Source organism: Tachypleus tridentatus, chromosome 10, assembly GCF_004210375.1.
Source record: "Tachypleus tridentatus isolate NWPU-2018 chromosome 10, ASM421037v1, whole genome shotgun sequence".
Classification (NCBI taxonomy): domain Eukaryota; kingdom Metazoa; phylum Arthropoda; class Merostomata; order Xiphosura; family Limulidae; genus Tachypleus; species Tachypleus tridentatus.
The window spans coordinates 96,294,671-96,309,841 of NC_134834.1; the positions used below are offsets into that span (position 1 = coordinate 96,294,671).

Below are 15,171 nucleotides of genomic sequence, written 5' to 3' on the forward strand. Positions count from 1 at the left end.
TGGTATAACTCCAGTCTTCATATCTTATAGGCCAGGCATGGCCACATGGTTAAGGCACTAGACTCGTAATCTGACGGTCGCAGGTTCGAATCCCCCTCGTACTAAACATGCTTGCAATTTCAGCTGTGGAGGCGTTATAGTTTTACGGTCAATCCCACTATTCATTGTTAAAATAATAGCTCAAGAATTGGCGGTGGGTGGTGATAACTAACTGCTTTCCTTCAAGTCTTACCCTGGTAAATTAGGGACGGCTAGCGGAGATAGCCCTCGTGTAACATTGCGCGAAATTAAAAAAAAAAAATCAAATCTTATAACATAATTTGTCATCAACAAATGATCCCATTTATTTTTAGGGTTCCATATTATAGTTGTTCATTATTTCCTTAAAGGTAAAAAGCAATGAAAGAAACGGTTAAAGATTAAAGCGAATAAATGTTAATTATTCTGAAAGTGTTTTATAAAAACATTAATCCTACAAGTGCTATCAATACCAATGTTGAATTATTTATAAAGTTAGGTAATCTTAGTTTCAAAATGAGGCAGGAGAAACATGTTTGTGAAACATGAGTGCGCTAATGAACAATAACTTTGTAACGTTGAACAAATTTTATTATATCTAATAAGTTGCGATGAGTGAAAAATAGTGTAATGTGTACGGCGAGTTTGGATTAAGAAATGGAAAACTTGCAGCTTTAAAATTAAAAGTGTCTATATTATTGAAAGTTTTGAGTTTTATTCTTTGTTTGTTCTGAATTTCGCGCAAAACTACACGAAGGTTATCTGCGCTAGTCGTCCCTAATTTAGCAATGTAAGACTAGAGGGAAGGCGTATAGTCATCACCACCCACCGCCAACTCTTGGGCTACTCTTTTACTGAAGTTTAGTGGGATTGACCGTAACATTAATACACCCACACGGCTGGAAGGGCGAGCAAGTTTGGTGTGATGGGATTCGAACCCGGAATCCTCGGATTAGGAGTCAAGTGCCTTAACCACCTGGCCATGCCAGGTCTTGAAATTCATTAATCAACTAAACACGACCCAACAAAGCTTTGATAATTAAATAAAATATATTGTCATTCTGTCCACAAACGTGATTATGGTGTAATACTTTGTTGTAGCTTTTATTTACAAATGTTATTTTATGAATGAGAATCGAAGTTTTCTTTAACCTGTGATAAGACAACATTTATCTGAATGTGCTTTTAAGAGTTTCAGATCTTTACAGAATAGAACTGATAAATACTTAGACGCAGTGTTTTCGCGCCAACAGTAAATCTTTGTTACTGAGGTAAGTAGGGGATATCAAGGTAAGTGTTGTCTCGAACCTCAGTGACTGTAGTTTCAATCAAACTGTTTCTCCAGTTGTATCAATAAGTGGAACTATAAGATGAACTACTTTTACGTTTATTAAATAGAAGGTGTATTTTAAGTTTAATGGTAGACAACAAGCAAATAATGGTTGGATTATGTTATTTATAATATTAATGACAAGTGTAAATAAGTTAGGTTGAGTGAAGTTGAGTATTGTAACATATATGCCTTGTAAAATACCAAGTAATCTAATCTTTGAGATGTTTACTTTGATAACTTACATTGAACATTTCAGTGTTTTAAGTCTAACCATTTAATTACTTTCAGTGAACATTTTGTTGTTTTAACTCTGTTCTTTGATAACTTCCATTGGACATCACGAGGTTTTAAATTTATTTGTTCTATAACTTCCTATCAACACGTTACTGTTTTAACTTTGTTCATTTAATAACATCCAGTAAATATTTCAGAATGGTAATTGTTTATTTGATCACTTTTAATGAACATTTCATTGTATCAGATTTGTTGAAGTCTGTAGTTTGTCTGTGACTACAGTTGTTCATGATGGTTGAGAAAGAAAGGTATTCTTTCAAGAATTAGCACTTCTTGAGAGAATTTACCCCATCTTTGAAATTAGGTCTGAGCGTGGTTTAATGACCAGCATATCGAACTGAAATTCGTGGATTTCATGTTTGAGGCTTAGAGGTACGAAATGTCATTACGATAAAGCAAGAAGGGTTAAAATAATAATTACCTGGTACCTTCCGATCACGATGCACTCTCACTAATCTCAAAAGTGGTTGTCGAGAGCTTTTACCATGAGCGCCTAAAACATACAAAATGTTTATAATTAATGCTCTAAAACATTAAACTCCAAGCTAAAACAAACAACGTCAAGAACACAAAAATATATATCGCTTGTTGATTATGAAAAATATAGGTTTAGAAAATAAATAGCATATTTCTTTGTTGTTGTTTTTTATGTAAGAAACAACTTGCAGCTCTTCAGAAATGGTTTTTCAATTGTTGGTTTGGTCTTAATGGTTATTTGTTTATATGTAATTTATTTTACGATGTTGCGCAAATTGATGTATTGCGTTTATTCCCATCATGCCATTCTGTTTTGGAGAAGGTAGTAAGGAAGACGTTAATAACATGGTGGAAGGTTCCAAAGCAACTTGTTTCACCAGTGCTGTAAATATAAATTACAGAGGAAATACAAAGATTGGAATGAAAAAACTGAGGGTTGCGGGTTCGCATCCCGGTCGCGTCAAACATGCTTGCCCTCCCAGCAGTGGGGGCCTTATAATGTGATGGTCAATCCCACTATTCGTTGGTAAAAGAGTATCCCAAGAGTTGGCGGTGGGTGGTGATGACTAGCTGACTTCCCTCTAGTCTTACACTGCTAAATTAGGGACGGCTAGCACAGATAGCCCTCGAGGAGCTTTGCGCGAAATTAAAAAAACAAACAAACAAACGAAAAAACTGATTATTAATGGTAAATGTATTTTCACGTCCATTTCATGCCAATAGAAATTGTCCTATTTCCTTCAGTTAAATACGCTTAGTGATAACTATCTGTTGGCATAGCGATAACTTTAAAGGCTTATAAAGCTAACACTTGTGTTTTTTTTCTGTGTGTTTGTTTTTTGAATTTCGCGCAAAGCTACTCCAGAGCTATCTGCGCTAGCCGTCCCTAATTTAGCAGTGTAAGACTAGAGGAAAGGCAGCTAGTCATCACCACCCACCGCCAACTCTTGGGCTACTTTTTTACCAACGAATAGAGAAATGAGATTGACCGTCACATTATAACGCCCCCACAGCTGAAAGTACAAGAATGTTTGGTGCGATGGGGATGCGAACCCACGACCCTCGGATTACGAGTCGCACGCCTTAACACGCTTGGCCATGCCGGGCCGCACCGTTGTGAATCGATTCCTAAAGACAACACATTGAGAAACTAATCTCTTGTCAAAAATAGTACGAATCATGAGAGAATTATTACATTACTTTTAATAATTAGTTCAGCATTAGTTTAAGATAAATGCGAGACCATAAAATACAACATTGCAGAAATAGTTTGGTCTGAACTAGAAAATGAAACTAAATGGTTGCTTTCAAATTTATCAGTTATCACTAGAGATTAAACTAGGGGAATTACATGTACAAAAATCGTACATTCCCGAAGAATAACAAATGAGAAACTTAGAAGCAGGAAAGTAGGAGGGTTTCTAGTGATTTCAAATATACATGTTCATTGGGCATATACTCTTGAACGAACCACAACAACATTCGTTTGAAGAATGGTGAAAGATAATGTTTCTGATGGACTTAATGAATGGTATACAACAACATGGAGTCCGTATAATGCATTATCGACAATTGTCCTCACAGAACGTTTTATTTATAAAACGATTCTTCATTGACGCGAAGTAATTTCAGACTCAGATTAAGCAAAACAATTATTTTCTGAGGCTTAAATATTTTATCTACGTAATATGTTAGAATAATGGCTTAAACATTGAACGTAAAGTTATACATTATTAAGTGAAGAAAAATAACCACATCTCTGTAACGTTTACCAAATCACGAGCTATGAAAGTATTATACCATTCTCTGTTGTTGGGGAAATATTCGATCTATGATTAAACGATTCTAGAACACAAATTATCTGTCGCGTAGAATTCAGAAATTGTACATTAATTAAAATAATTTAATAGTTCGGAAAAATTACCTGTGAGCAAATTGAATTCGAGACTTAAATAGGTCTTGATATAAAGTAATAGATGTGGCGAATCAAAACAACTTGTTTTTCTTGTTGGTATTTCAATTGATCATTTTAAAGCATGTAAATTTAAAACCTTAGACTGTTTCTTCCAATGATAAACCATCACTCTCAGTTCAATATTTCCTGTAAAGGGACTCTAGTAATACTTAAAAACGGTAAAACACGTAAAATACGAAAGAGCTCAGGCCATCAATATATCCATTTACGTAGTTTATAAAGTAAAAAAAAAAATGTCATTTTCAAAAACCTATTTCTTTCTGTAGCTACTGTGATCTACTGCAAAACATGGAAAACGTCCATATTTAAAGCATTATCTCAAGTGACTTTCATTAAACATTCATGAGAAACAACACATTAGTTTAACCAATATATTTCATGATTCCAGGATATATAGAATAATATATTTAGTCTAGGGATCTCGTAAAAATGATTGTCTAAAAAAGACCTCTTTCAAATAACTTACACATCCACAAACATTCATAACCGAAATATAATATTAAATATTATAAACAATCGAGGCTGATGAAACATTACATTCTAATACTTACAAGAATGAGCGTAAAGCAGTATATTTCATATAGTTAATTAAAAACAATCAGTAACGAGTTTGATTTAAAAAAAATTGATCTTAGTTCGTTAATTACTCTAATCGGAAGTAAATATTAATTAATAGTTTTGTATTTTAAAAAGTTCACTGGATTTTTTAGTTTAATATTTAGCATTAATAAAGCTACCTAATAGTCCTCGTAGCGTCCAAAATTCACCATCTTCCATGATTTCGAAAATAAAGACTATAGAAAATATTTAGCAGTATTTTAAGCACACTTCATGATTAACTATGAAATACGATTAAGTAATTAACAAATACTAACCTTTACAACTGTAATATTCCTCACAACTAATTACTAACTACTAACATTTACAGTAGTAATATTCGCTAAAAGTATTTAGTAATTACTAATATTTACAGTTTTAATATTTACCACAAGTAATCCATAACTACCAAACTTTAAAACTGTAATATTTACCACAAGTAATTAGTAACTACTAATATTTACAGTTGTAATACTTACAATTATTTAGTAATTACTAACATTTACAAGTGTAAAATTGTAGAAAAGATAGTTAGTAACTACAAGTATCGTATTTATGACGAGTAATTAGTAAATAGAGATATTTACAACTGTAATATTCATTATATGTAATATTAGTAACTATTAACTTTTACAACTGTAATACTTACCCAAGTAATTAGGAACTACAAACCTTTATAGTTGTAATATTCAAAACAAGTAATTAGTAGTTGCCAACATTTACAGTTGTAATATTCACCACAAGTAATTAATAACTACCGATCTTTAAAACTGTAATATTTCACAGTCTTACACTGCTAAATTAGGGCCGGCTCGGTGCAGTGGGCAAACAACCTACTCAAATACCTGTTGAAGAATCCGCAAGCGATTGCGGCCCTATGTTCCTTGATGGAATCTAATGGTGAATGAATGAATGAATATTTACAATTGTAATATTCATTAAAGGTAATTAGTAACTTTCAACCTTTAGAGCTGTAATATTCACAAGAAGAAGTTAATAATTAGAAAATTTTTGCAGATGTATTATTCACAATAAGAAATTAGTAACGACCACCATTTACAGGTGTAATATTTACCTCAAATAACTACTATCTACTAATTTTGCAATTAAAATATTCACTAAATGTGATTAGTAACTTTTAAAAGCTGTAAGGTTCAGCACAATTTATTAGTAACTACTAACCTTTACAACTGTAATATTTACGACAAGTGATTAGTATCTTCCGGAATTTTCATTTGTAATACTCAATTAAAGTAATTAACAACTATCATCATTTGCAGCTTTAATAATCAACAAAAGTAATTAATAACTACTGATATTTACAACTGCAATATTTACCACAAGTAATTAGTAACTACCAATATTTAAATCTTTAATATTCACCACAAGTAGTTAGTAACTACCAATATTTAAATCTTTAATATTCACCACAAGTAATTAGTAACTACCAATATTTAAATCTTTAATATTCACTACAAGTAGTTAATAACTACCAATATTTAAATCTTTAATATTTACCACAAGTAATTAGTAACTACCAATATTTAAATCTTTAATATTTACCACAAGTAATTAGTAACTACCAATATTTAAATCTTTAATATTCACCACAAGTAATTAGTAACTACCAATATTTAAATCTTTAATATTCACCACAAGTAATTAGTAACTACCAATATTTAGAGTTGTAATATTGACGCATATAATTGGTAACTACCAACATTTTTACTTTTAACATTTTTTAAAAATTTACAAATGTAATATTCATCACAAGAGATAAGTGATGGCAAACTTTTAACACTTCAGTATTCACCACAGGTAATTAGTATTTACCAGTCTTTCCAACTGTAATATTCAAAACAAGTAATTAGAATTTACCAGTCTTTCTAACTGTAATATTCACCACAAGTAATTAGTGTTTACCTGTCTTCTAACTGTAATATTCACCACAAGTAATTAGTGTTTAACAGTCTTTCTTACGGTAATATTCACCACAAGTAATTAGTGTTTAACAGTCTTTCTTACGGTAATATTCACCACAAGTAATTAGTATTTTCCAGTCTTTACAACTGTAATATTCAAAACAAGTAATTAGTGTTTACCTGTTTTCTAACTGTAATATTCACCACAAGTAATTAGTGTTTAACACTTTCTTACGGTAATATTCACCACAAGTAATTAGTATTTTCCAGTCTTTACAACTGTAATATTCACCACAAGTAATTAATGTTTACCTGTCTTCTAACTGTAATATTCACCACAAGTAATTAGTGTTTACCTGTCTTCTAACTGTAATATTCACCACAAGTAATTAGTGTTTACCAGTCTTCTAACTGTAATATTCACCACAAGTAATTAGTGTTTACCTGTCTTCTAACTGTAATATTCACCACAAGTAATTAGTGTTTACCTGTCTTCTAACTGTAATATTCACCACAAGTAATTAGTGTTTACCAGTCTTCTAACTGTAATATTCACCACAAGTAATTAGTGTTTACCTGTCTTCTAACTGTAATATTCACCACAAGTAATTAGTGTTTACCTGTCTTCTAACTGTAATATTCACCACAAGTAATTAGTGTTTACCTTCTAACTGTAATATTCACCACAAGTAATTAGTGTTTACCAGTCTTCTAACTGTAATATTCACCACAAGTAATTAGTGTTTAACAGTCTTTCTTACGGTAATATTCACCACAAGTAATTAGTATTTTCCAGTCTTTACAACTGTAATATTCACCACAAGTAATTAGTGTTTACCTGTTTCTAAATGTAATATCACCACAAGTATTTAGTGTTTAACAGTCTTTCTTACGGTAATATTCACCACAAGTAATTAGTATTTTCCAGTCTTTACAACTGTAATATTCACCACAAGTAATTAGTGTTTACCTGTTTTCTAACTGTAATATTCACCACAAGTAATTAGTGTTTAACACTTTCTTACGGTAATATTCACCACAAGTAATTAGTATTTTCCAGTCTTTACAACTGTAATATTCACCACAAGTAATTAGTGTTTACCTGTCTTCTAACTGTAATATTCACCACAAGTAATTAGTGTTTACCTGTCTTCTAACTGTAATATTCACCAAAAGTAATTAGTATTTTCCAGTCTTTACAACTGTAATATTCACCACAAGTAATTAGTATTTACCTGTCTTCTAACTGTAATATTCACCACAAGTAATTAGTGTTTACCTGTCTTCTAACTGTAATATTCACCAAAAGTAATTAGTATTTTCCAGTCTTTACAACTGTAATATTCACCACAAGTAATTAGTGTTTACCTGTCTTCTAACTGTAATATTCACCACAAGTAATTAGTGTTTACCTGTCTTCTAACTGTAATATTCACCACAAGTAATTAGTATTTACCAGTCTTTCCAACTGTAATATTCAAAACAAGTAATTAGAATTTACCAGTCTTTCTAACTGTAATATTCACCACAAGTAATTAGTGTTTACCTGTCTTCTAACTGTAATATTCACCACAAGTAATTAGTGTTTAACAGTCTTTCTTACGGTAATATTCACCACAAGTAATTAGTATTTTCCAGTCTTTACAACTGTAATATTCAAAACAAGTAATTAGTGTTTACCTGTTTTCTAACTGTAATATTCACCACAAGTAATTAGTGTTTAACACTTTCTTACGGTAATATTCACCACAAGTAATTAGTATTTTCCAGTCTTTACAACTGTAATATTCACCACAAGTAATTAATGTTTACCTGTCTTCTAACTGTAATATTCACCACAAGTAATTAGTGTTTACCTGTCTTCTAACTGTAATATTCACCACAAGTAATTAGTGTTTACCAGTCTTCTAACTGTAATATTCACCACAAGTAATTAGTGTTTACCTGTCTTCTAACTGTAATATTCACCACAAGTAATTAGTGTTTACCTGTCTTCTAACTGTAATATTCACCACAAGTAATTAGTGTTTACCAGTCTTCTAACTGTAATATTCACCACAAGTAATTAGTGTTTACCTGTCTTCTAACTGTAATATTCACCACAAGTAATTAGTGTTTACCTGTCTTCTAACTGTAATATTCACCACAAGTAATTAGTGTTTACCTGTCTTCTAACTGTAATATTCACCACAAGTAATTAGTGTTTACCAGTCTTCTAACTGTAATATTCACCACAAGTAATTAGTGTTTAACAGTCTTTCTTACGGTAATATTCACCACAAGTAATTAGTATTTTCCAGTCTTTACAACTGTAATATTCACCACAAGTAATTAGTGTTTACCTGTCTTCTAAATGTAATATTCACCACAAGTATTTAGTGTTTAACAGTCTTTCTTACGGTAATATTCACCACAAGTAATTAGTATTTTCCAGTCTTTACAACTGTAATATTCACCACAAGTAATTAGTGTTTACCTGTTTTCTAACTGTAATATTCACCACAAGTAATTAGTGTTTAACACTTTCTTACGGTAATATTCACCACAAGTAATTAGTATTTTCCAGTCTTTACAACTGTAATATTCACCACAAGTAATTAGTGTTTACCTGTCTTCTAACTGTAATATTCACCACATGTAATTAGTGTTTACCTGTCTTCTAACTGTAATATTCACCAAAAGTAATTAGTATTTTCCAGTCTTTACAACTGTAATATTCACCACAAGTAATTAGTATTTACCTGTCTTCTAACTATAATATTCACCACAAGTAATTAGTGTTTACCTGTCTTCTAACTGTAATATTCACCACAAGTAATTAGTGTTTACCTGTCTTCTAACTGTAATATTCACCACAAGTAATTAGTGTTTACCTGTCTTCTAACTGTAATATTCACCACAAGTAATTAGTGTTTACCTGTCTTCTAACTGTAATATTCACCAAAAGTAATTAGTATTTTCCAGTCTTTACAACTGTAATATTCACCACAAGTAATTAGTATTTACCTGTCTTCTAACTGTAATATTCACCACAAGTAATTAGTGTTTACCTGTCTTCTAACTGTAATATTCACCACAAGTAATTAGTGTTTACCTGTCTTCTAACTGTAATATTCACCACAAGTAATTAGTGTTTACCTGTCTTCTAACTGTAATATTCACCACAAGTAATTAGTGTTTACCTGTCTTCTAACTGTAATATTCACCACAAGTAATTAGTGTTTAACAGTCTTTCTAACTGTAATATTCACCACAAGTAATTAGTGTTTACCAGTCTTTCTAACTGTAATATTCACCACAAGTAATTAGTGTTTACCTGTCTTCTAACTGTAATATTCACCACAAGTAATTAGTGTTTACCTGTCTTCTAACTGTAATATTCACCACAAGTCATTAGTGTTTAACACTTTCTTACGGTAATATTCACCACAAGTAATTAGTATTTTCCAGTCTTTACAACTGTAATATTCACCACAAGTAATTAGTGTTTACCTGTCTTCTAACTGTAATATTCACCACAAGTAATTAGTGTTTACCTGTCTTCTAACTGTAATATTCACCACAAGTAATTAGTGTTTACCTGTCTTCTAACTGTAATATTCACCACAAGTAATTAGTGTTTACCTGTCTTCTAACTGTAATATTCACCACAAGTAATTAGTGTTTACCTGTCTTCTAACTGTAATATTCACCACAAGTAATTAGTGTTTAACAGTCTTTCTAACTGTAATATTCACCACAAGTAATTAGTGTTTACCTGTCTTCTAACTGTAATATTCACCACAAGTAATTAGTGTTTACCTGTCTTCTAACTGTAATATTCGCCACAAGTAATTAGTGTTTACCTGTCTTCTAACTGTAATACTTACCACAAGTAATTAGTGTTTAACAGTCTTTCTAACTGTAGTATTCACCACAAGTAATTAGTATTTACCAGTCTTTGCAACTGTAATATTGTCCTCAAGTAATTAGTAACTACCAATATTACAACAGTATTATTCACTACAAGTAATCAGTAAATGCCAAAGTTTACAACTGTAATATTAAGCATAAGGAATTAGGAACTACCAATACTTTCGACTGTAATTTTCACCATACCTTTCTTTATATGTCATTTTATCATACATTGGGTCACAACTACTATTTTGTATTTAACAGTAAATGTCTAACATGATCTTAAGTTGTTCACCCAGAATTATTCACATTTTTTATACCCAATGTTTGTCATCCGTTTTCTACTTAGGATTTTTTATGTAGTATTGAGAAACTTAAAGAATTTATAGCACTTTGTTAAATGATATCCATCAATGAAATGGTCCGCACTTTGTATGGAAGGCCTATTCATATTCATGAGCTCCATTCAACAGTTCGTATTGTTCACTATTAAATTTATCCATCCTATGTAAATGTCACCTTTTAATCAAACGACGCTTTGATCACATATCCAGTTTCAACAATGTCAGCTCATTGTTCCTACACTTTTTCCAACCGAGTACTTAACGTAGCTGTTAATCAAGTAACCCTCACTGTTAATCAAGTAACCCTCATTGAATACCTTTTAGGTTAACCTGAGGAAGGTCTAAAGAAGTCGTAAAGTTGTTTTGTACATTATTTTAATTAAAGTTTCAATACCTATACCAGTCGTCTTGAGAATATATTTTTACTTCAAGAGTCATCACGAAATACACTTATGGTTTTGTGTACTGTATTCAGCATCTTCTGGAATCTCATATCCACTATGAGAAGTTTCATCCTCATACTGAATATTCAGCCATTTCTGTAACTCTATATGAATGGGTAAACTTCCTCAATAGCATTATATCCAGTAGCGTGGTCTTGGTTTTAAAATACGAAGGGCAGTTTGTGTAGTTATGAAACTAACAGTTACATAACACTGTTTTAATTAGAGTAGCCAAATGTTGGCGGCGGCTACTGTTGATAAGCACCCTTCTTTCTGATCTATAAATTTCAAACTACAGTCAAGTAACTCTTGTAACCCTGGTTTAGTTTTGCTTTGCACGGAAATCGAAATACATAACAACAACAAAGAAGGTAAGATTGCGAAAATATCCGAAAACAAACAAACAAGGCGTAAGTTACGTAATAACAAAATAAAACACAGATTTTCTGTTCAGATGTGATAATGTATTATCAACACTCACTTTTTACTTTATTTTCCCTTATCTTCTTCTAACAGACTTTTTGCCTATACATAAATTATGTCTTCTAAAATTCATATCTTTTTTTTCAAATAGACCTCTTCCGATTCCCCTAGTCTTGCGGGTCCGCGTCGCACCAAACATTCTAGCCCTCCCAGTCGTGGGGGGCGTTATGATGTGTCGGTCAATCCCACTATTCGTTGGCAAAAGAGTAGCCCAAGAGTTGGCGATGGGTGGTGATGACTAGCTGTCTTCCCTCTAGTCTTGCACTGCTAAATTAGGGACGGCTAGCACAGATAGCTCTCGAGTAGCTTTGTGCGAAATTTCAAAACAAACAAATAGACGTCGGTTTTAGCAGTTAAATATTTTTAATAATTACCGACGTCAGTTTACCACCGGTATATACAAAATGACAAATATCGTTGCTTTCTTAAATTAATACAATAATTGTTTTAATAACGTGCATGATACGAATCAGTAATTTGAGATCCAAACGCGCGATGAAAGTGTTACGTAAGTAACTTTATTTATTTTGTTTCTTAAATTTCTTTAAATTTTCATTTCAGCTCTAAGTTTCTCAGTTTTCCTCGACGATATTAAAATATAAATCAGATTTTACTATTCATTAGTGGTACGACTAAAGTTGGTACTCAGTCTAGTAAAAATAAGTTACATACGATGACAGATCATGAGCATGTTTGTATATAGAAGAAAAACAGTTTTTTCTTCCAAGTTGTAATTACGTCCGAAAGGTTTCTAGTTCTTCTTGTAAAAAAAAAGTCCAGACAAAAATACAAAGTATAGATTTTAATGAGATAACTCCTCGTCACGAGAAAAGTTCCTGATATGTTGATATATCTATTGTATACATATATATATCTTTATAACATTTTATAATGTGAAGAATTTTTGACATAATATCTGACATCTTTTCCTTCTCTGGCTCCTTGATAACGTGTACACCATATATTTTCAGCTTTTTTTAAAACTAATATCTGTATTTATTTATTAACGTAAAACTAATATCTGTATTTATTTATTAACGTAAAACTAATATCTGTATTTATTTATTAACGTAAAACTAATATCTGTATTTATTTATTAACGTAAAACTAATATCTGTATTTATTTATTAACGTAAAACTAATATCTGTATTTATTTATTAACGTAATGAAGGTTTAGACATAAAAATGAGGTCAATATCTTTAGAAGTATAATTTCTTTGATTGAAGTCGAGCACAAAGCTACACAGTGATCTATATGTACCTGTGTTCTGGCCACCACAGGTATCGAAATCCAGTTTCTAGCGTTGTTAAGTTCCCGAACATGCCATTATACCAGTGGTATGCGTGTAGAAAATGTGATATTCTACAAATATAAATACCATAAGAAATAAGGTAGAATTACAAAAAAAAGATGAATAAATAATTATAATCTCACCATCTGGATGAGAATCCACATCATCAACCACAATCCTGATGTTTTCTCCATCTGGAGCTGACGCTCTTCGTTCAGCCCATCCGGTTTCTTCCCTTGGTAAGTCGAGGGAGTGAGTACTCCAGCTTCTACTCTGTGATGAAGGATATAAGCCAAGCTGATTTTCTGGTACGGGAAGCGTGGGAAGCATTCTTCCTGTGCTGTTTCTTCTTGGAAAAGGATTGTCCATTATATAGTGACCAGAAGTGAGAAGAGACACACTGGCTGACCTTTGATGATCAACAACCGAATCGACAAGAACCGACGGGATGCTTCGTCTTATGTGTGGTGTTGACGCTCTGAAAATATCTTTTTCATCTAAGGAAAAAGACTTGTCTGAAGAAAAATGGGAGTGCTCATCAGGAGAAAGTGAACTATCTAGTGTCCTGGTAGGACTACAGTATCCACCTATAGAACTCTGCACAGCAACGTTTTTACCCTTCTGGTAAACCTGATGGCGCCCAGTAAAACCACTTCGATCGCTGTGTGTAGATATATCTCCACCAATATCACTTGTATCAGAGCTTTCAGAACATTCCCTTCTTTTATCTAAAGCGGTTTCTGATGCAATTTGTCGGAGAGGTTTTTCTGCAGCTCTGGGTACTCTCATGCTATGGCGACGTTGCGATTCATAGTTCAGATCTCTTTCAAGACTCTCGATGGCACTGCTTGATTCAAAAGAAGTCGTATTTGTTTTTGGAAAGTTTTCATCTCGATAAGAAATAGGATCTGAATCTGGTTCTCTGACGTAATAATTTTGTCGCTGTATTTTCGAGCGACGTTTGGTTCTGCTCCTTCTTCTACGCTCCTTTCCTTCTTCTTTGTGAGGACGTTCTTCCAGAGAACTTGCAGAAGAATGTTGGCTTAGCTGTACAAAGTCAGAGTTGGACAAATATGACCCAAGATAAGAGTCATCTTCACGATAAACTGCTTTAAGGGCTATCATTTTTGATGTTATCATTCCTTTCGTAGATTCAGAAGAAGAACGTCGATCAGTGAGAATTTCGGATGAAAAATGCCTTTCTTTGGCATGCTTCTCTGGAGATGAATGTCTCGACAGATATTCTCCTGTAGGAGTAACGATTTTCCTTCTTCTTTTTTCTCTTATTCTCTTAGAAACACCAGTTGATTTATTTTTATCTTCGGTAGGTCTACTGTCTTTTCTCTTTAAGGAAACTTGCCTCTTATGATTGGCTTCCGTTGCGAGGGTCTTTGATTTCCTTTTATTTAAAATTTCGCGGTCTTGATCTTTAGTTATAACTTTAATATTTTTGGCAACGACACTGAACGACGGTACACTTTCGTCTATGGAATCAGAAGCTTTGAAATCGCTCGCCCCTTCTGAAATCTTCAAAAAGTCAAAGTCACTTTCAGGGTCAAGAGATGAAAAATATCCTTCCTTACCTGCTTCTCGTGCCCTCTGTTCCTGTAACCACGTTTATGAAAAAAATCTATTTCATCAATTGGGAATTATTATACACATATACAGATTTTGAGATTAACTCCAGGTGTATAGAGTAACTTTACACTTAAAAGGAAATTACGAAAACACTTTGTGATGTTATATGAAGGAACGGAAATCTGATAACTTAGTGTCCTTAGGTCACTTTAAAGGTACCATTTTCATCCCGCGACGTTACTCCAGATTTGACTAATTGCATGTATTGGTGAATTAAAGCTCCACACTGAAGTTTGGCAATTCCATAAAATCATAAGTAAACTCAACGTAGGTCAAAGTGATGAGTGATTAAAGCTTATTCTCATAATATTTATTTTCAAACACTCAATGAATAACTCAATCGATACAAACATAGTATTTTGTTCATAACACTGAAAATGTTCTGAGTTCTTGACAGATACAATAATACAGGGTAATTTGACGTGAGCCCCCAGACTTTCCATTAAACTATTGAGAAGCA

General features: G+C 32.5%; 1 protein-coding gene across 1 annotated transcript in view; it reads right to left on the minus strand.

Moving 5' to 3' along the window:
- The window catches only part of LOC143229911 (uncharacterized), a 169,442-nt gene that overhangs the window by 75,600 nt on the left and 78,671 nt on the right, over positions 1 to 15,171 (minus strand). The window contains exons 6-7 of the mRNA XM_076462781.1: positions 13,217 to 14,678; positions 2,067 to 2,138 (exon numbers count right to left, since the gene is read on the minus strand). Coding sequence (XP_076318896.1) covers positions 2,067 to 2,138; positions 13,217 to 14,678 — 1,534 coding nt within the window. The remainder of the gene's footprint in view (positions 1 to 2,066; positions 2,139 to 13,216; positions 14,679 to 15,171) is intronic.